The 6,000-nt window shown below is 33.8% G+C and overlaps 1 protein-coding gene across 4 annotated transcripts in view; it reads right to left on the bottom strand.

The window, feature by feature from the left end:
- Positions 1–1,066: 1,066 nt before the first annotated feature.
- The window catches only part of SESTD1 (SEC14 and spectrin domain containing 1), a 136,173-nt gene continuing 131,239 nt past the window's right edge, over positions 1,067–6,000 (bottom strand). For all 4 annotated transcript variants that reach the window (XM_082689364.1, XM_082689362.1, XM_082689363.1 and 1 more), the window contains 2 exons: positions 4,365–4,486; positions 1,067–1,790 (listed from right to left, as the gene is read on the bottom strand). In XM_082689364.1, coding sequence (XP_082545490.1) covers positions 1,661–1,790; positions 4,365–4,486 — 252 coding nt within the window. In that variant the 3' untranslated portion in view covers positions 1,067–1,660. The remainder of the gene's footprint in view (positions 1,791–4,364; positions 4,487–6,000) is intronic.

Raw genomic sequence — 6,000 nt, 5'->3', positions numbered from 1 at the left:
GGATGAGATCGTTCCAGAAGCCTTCTGAAGACAGAATCTGAGAGTGTATTTTAGTAGATACACTTTAAGTAGAAGTTATGTGACTGCACTCAAAGTTATGGCAGAGGATGACATCTTCAAGGGACACCATTTAGGAAAGGCTGCTCAATGGTGTAAATATTAGAGACAGAGAAGGATAAGTAATCCAGACTGAAAGAAACCACCATTCAATTCTGTAACTGAGAGTTACATGTCCACTGAGAACAGTTTCACTGAAGTGTATAAAATCAGACTGCAAGGTGTTGAACAGTGAGTGAGAAGGATGCAGAGGGAATGATATGGATTTCTCCAAGAGGTCTGGCAGTGAAGAAGGCTGGAGAAACCAACAGGCTGAGAGGGAGTTTTTTGCTTTGGAGGATACATGAACATTTTTATGGACATGAAAAAGGAACCAGCATACAATTCTTTGCATAATTCTGTATTAATCACAGCTAAAAAATTATTTTTAATCTTTTTCAAAAACATTTTCTGAAAAAAAAAATGAACACAAAAATATGTATTTTACCATTTAAACTTAATATAAACTTAAAAGCACTAACATTTTATAAATTTTATCTCTCTAAAAGATTTGTACAATTTTTATTATTAGACTGCTTCAGAATTTTGCTTCATCTATCATGAGAAATTAAACTTTATTAACAATTGCCATATTCAATCCAGAAAGATTCCTCTGATATACAGGATTATACTTAAGTAATTATGTATGCCTTCTTCCCCAGCCCTCCTCCCCAAAGACAAAAGTATCTTTAGGGTTGTTAATAATTTGGATATTTTCAACTTGAAGAGAAGAACAATTAGAAATAGTATTCCATTATTTTTAAGTTAAGATCTAAATTGCTCTTCACAATTATTTTTCAGTATTAAACATGCTTATTTATTATATACACATGCTTACATATGAATTTCCTGGCTAAAACACATGCAACCAACATGAAAGAACAAATATTAAACCATCCTCACAATCCTAAGAATGCCCTTTTAAATAAGGCACTCATGTTTGGAAACAGGATATAACCACCAAATTAAATAAGATGTTTAAAAGAAGCCTTTTATTAAGCACAAACAACTTTTAATACATTATCAATACAAATAGGAAAATGTCCTTTAATGAATATGATATATCAAAGATCTGAAAGTTTTCTTTATACTGACACAATAAAAATAATCAATTTTGAAGAAGAATTACAAAGTAAAATCTTTGAGTACACCACTGTCTACTAATAACAATTTAACTATAGTCTAAATTTACTACATCACCTGGGGAGGAAGGTCAACCATTTTTTATAGAGAGAATTCTTAAACTCTTATTAGCACCATTCAACGCTTATTATCAGTTGTTCACCTACAAATTGACAGGTCAGGTAAAGCTTTAAAGCAAGTGTTTTCAGTGCAATGTTTACAGTTCCTTCTTTTAAGATACTTGGAGTCTATGGTCTCAAAGCAAGTTAAGTAATGATGCCTTGTAGTTGCAAGGTGTTAACGTGTATAAAGAAATGTAAAATGGAAAAAAATGAGGCTTATCCTGGCTGTGAAATGTATCTTAATGTATTGCGGCTAATGCTGTAGTATGCCAACAACATGCGGGATTATGAACTGTAGATTTGTGGGAAGCTGGTAGCTATTAGCTCTCTGTGGTCATCATTTCGGGATGTCTCAGCTGCTGCCTTTTGAGACTAACCAGTTTCATCCTGTCTCTGATGTGTTCTGCAGTGGAAGCCATGTCACTTGGACTCCCAAAATATTGTTCAGTTCTAAAAAATCAAAACAAACAGAAAAACCGCAATCAGATTAATACAAATCCACGGACTACAGCAAATGCAAAAGGGAGCAAAGATTACCATAAATATTATACACGTGATAAGACAGTTCACTTGCAGACCATACTGTTTACCTTTGAATAGTAATTCAGTGGGAAAAACATTTTTAAATGGCATTAAATATATTAAGACATGTTGAGAGAAAAAGCCTAGTGGCATTAAATGTTGTAGCATATGTACTTATAATAATCTCAATAAATCAAACAATGCAACCAAACAATGAAACAATAAAGGAAACAATGCAACATTGGAGATATTCTACTTTTCAGTTTTGGGTGCATATGCATATACAAATATAAAATCTGTATGTGTTCTTCAAGGATAAGGGCTATGTATACCAAATGTGTGTCTAATATATGTCTAATATAGCTGGCAAGCGAAATACCTGTTTAATGTTAAGGGATCATTTGAGACTTTAAAAGATAAAAATCACTTAATTTTATCCTACTTGAAAAGGTACTGTATTCAGAGTCACAGAATCTTTTAGAGCTAGAAGAGTTCTTAGAAATTATTTGGTTAAGGTTTGTATTTTTTAAGATCAGAAAACTAAGGCCTAGAAAATTAAATGATTTAACTAGGATCACACAGTGGGAAAACCAACATTTGAACTGGAGTCTTCAAGCAGTGAATCCAGACAGATCATCTAATTTCTTTTATTTTTTCCAGGACACTGTTACAAAAAAATACATCTGAATATGCTTGCTGTCAAACAAACTATACAGTATCAACAAGTTATCAATTTTTATGACAAAATAACAATTTGAAATATTAAAGGTGGTGGTTGTGAAATGTGAATACAAAGTATTAACTTATTCCTCAATCTTAAAAACATGAGGAAATGCTATGGACTATTTGTAGAACACAGTAGTAGACCAAGCAAAAATCCTAGTTATAAAGGCTCCCAGGCTGACCTCAGTAGAAGAGAGATAGTGTTAACAACTGGTTGTGAAGCACAGAAATGGGGATGGGGACTCCCTGGAATGGAATAACCAGAAGGCATCCCTCCAGTACTGTTGCAAGCTAAATTTATAAATTTTTAGATTTTATTCTTTTACACTGCATTGCAGATACCTAATACGAATTTAGGCTACTTCTGATGGTTTAATTTTGCCTATGACCAAAGATTATCTAAATATAGACTATGAATTATATGCTTTCAAGGGAATAAAATTGTATCTTCCCAAAATCAATTTCAAATAATCACTTGAAGTTCATGACACAGTAGTAGTGGCACTTACTATGTGTCAGATTTGGGGTTTTTTTTTCTTTTTTCTTTCTTTTTTTTTTTTTTTTTTTTTAAGATTTTACTTATTATAGAGAGAGCACGCAAGCAGGGGAAGGGAGAGTTGGGGAGAGAATATCTCAAGCTGTATGCCCAGCACAGACTCTGGGCTGGATCCCACAATCCCTGAAATCATGACCTGGCTGAAATGAAGAGTAAGACACTCAGTTGAATAAGCCATCCAGGAGCCCCTGTGCCAGATTCATTGTAAGTAATTTATATACATTTAGCTCATGTAATTCCCTTGCCCCTATAACCTGAAAAGGTATGAATAATATATCCCTAATTTTTAGATGATGGAATTGAGACACAGAAAGGCTGAGTGGCTTCCCCAAGGTGTTACAGCTAGTAAGTGGTGGAGCTGAAATTTAAACCCACAAAATCTGATTCCAGAGTTTACAATCCTATCAATTACACTATACTACAGAGTAAAGATAAATACATTCAATGATGTGGTTGCTCTGTCATTTGAAGTAAATATCCTCTGGATTACCTCTAAATTATTTTCACTGAGGTCGAGAACCTGAGGGATGAAGCTCCTTCAGATTCATTTAATGGCCCATTTATTTGCATGAGATCACTTCTTTCTTTTATTAACTTTCAAAATGCAAATCAATGTGGGAAGCAGGACCCCATCATTTTACAAGTGAAGAAATTCAGATTCCATATAGCATAGAGAAAAAAGAATGTGTTCAGAGTTGGACCAACATGAGACTGTATTCCAATTCTACTTAGAAGCTGTGAAATCCTGAGCACCTCACTTAATTTTTCTAAGCTTCAGATTTCTACATCTGTAAATCAGGATTAACCATATTGGTCTAGTACTGTTTGGTCAAAAATAACGAAGTGAAGTGTTTAACTTGATGTTTAATATATTATCAGCTAACTGAACATTATGGCCCTGCACTCCCCTTCCCTGCGCCAGACGAAGCCCAGAGGCATCCTACTCCCTCTCATCAGGGCCATGGCTAGAACCCAGGTTATCAGCCTTCTGCAATAAGCTGTCAAGAAGCACCACATTTGATAGTGTCAAGTACCAACTGCTACTGTTTCTAAGAGCTAAGTTTATATTTCTTTTCATTACAAACCAATTTATTGTGAAATAGAAGGCGTGAACCAAAGCTAATTTTTACTTGGCTTTTTAAAAAACAGATATTCCTCTCTTGATGATTTCACTTTAAGAATTCACCAATAAAAAGACAAAATTATAAGAACATGTATCATACCCATCAGGATAAACTACAGGAACAGTTAATCTATCCAAAAGTGATTTCCCAACTGCTTCAATCTCATCAAATTGCTCCTCATCATTAATAGCTTCAGGCTCTTCTGGACAGTCTTGCAAAATCTGTAACAAGTAAAATGGCAACCTCGATCAAGAGATAGAGAAAGGCAATCAAGCTCATGTGAATTCAGTAGATTGAAGCTGTTTTTGTTTCGTTCTTAGCATCCCCATGTACACCACCATTGCGCAAGACTGATTACTAGTGAAGTTGGCTCAAAAAATTCAAATAAAAGGAAACACATAATCCTTAATCATAATAAATAATTGGAGTAAAAAAAGTCTACAGTGATTTCTAAGAAAAAAATAATACCAGACTATTATTCGGAAAGTAAGTTTAAACTGTGCTTGAGAAATAGCCTTCATTCATTCATTCCTTATTGTACTAAATGTTTATTTAGCAGCTTTGGATGTGACTGAAATATAGATTGTGACCTCAAATAGCTTACAGACTTCGAAAATGAGAGGAAAATAAAAATCCAAAACAACATATGCTTACATTATAAATAACTGATAGGATGACCTACATAGGCACAGTTATTTTAAAAACTGATCTGCTGACTTACCTGATATAAACTGGAAAGGTTATGATTCAAATACAGGAAGTTCTACAGTCCTTGATAAAATACTATTTTCCTTAACTATTAACATTTAAATTTAACAAGGGGAGGAGAAGAAGGAAGAAATTGCTATAATTTATAATAGCTAAGTCTATAGGTACTGATCCACACTAGTCAATCCATTAGCAAACAGCCTAGTGAACACTTGAACGGTGGCTAGTCCAAACTGAGATGTGTTGTAAGTCCAAGATACACACTATGTTATAAGAAAAAACTGCAAAATGTGGGGAAGAGAAAAGAAAAAGAAGTATTTATTTTTGCAACTGCTTTTGCATTATACTTAATCTAATCTGTTTATTTCAGCACTACTCAAATAACTTTATATAAAATCCTAGATTCACCTTAAAATATCTTTGCAGTCATTATACTATACAAGTTGTTTATAGTTATGGTTATATTTATGCTTACCAGTATAAAATAAAACACAGGAAGAAAATTATACCTGATAACAAAAAGCTTTACAAAGGATTGAGCAGTAAAGAACCTTAAATTGTGCTTGCTTTAAGTATGATAAAGGCAATATAAGAGAATATTCTATGCAAAACAATCTCTCAACCATTTACATTTTTATATGGCCTCATAAAGAAGTCTAGATCTTAATGTCCTTGCAGATAATTTTAAGTTTTATTGAAATTCCATTCAGTTAACATAGAATGAAATTAGTTTCAAGTGTACAATACAGTGGTTCATCACTTACATACAACACCTGGTGCTCACCACAAGTGCCCTCCCTAATCCAATTACCTATTAACCCATCGCCCACTCACCTCCCCTGTGATAACATGTCTGTTCTCTATAGTTGAGTCTGTTTCTTGGTTTGCCTCTCTTTTTTTTCCCCTTTCCTCATTTGTTTGGTTTCTTAAATTCCACATGAGTGAAATCATATGGTGTGTGTCTTTCTCTAACTTATTTCACTTAGCATAATCGTCTCTAGTTCCATCCATGTAGTGACAAAGGGCA

This window comes from Mustela nivalis (assembly GCF_964662115.1).
Source record: "Mustela nivalis genome assembly, chromosome: 11".
Classification (NCBI taxonomy): Eukaryota; Metazoa; Chordata; class Mammalia; order Carnivora; family Mustelidae; genus Mustela; species Mustela nivalis.
The sequence above is the reverse complement of the archived record's forward strand: the minus strand, read 5'-3'. Positions and strand labels throughout refer to the sequence as shown.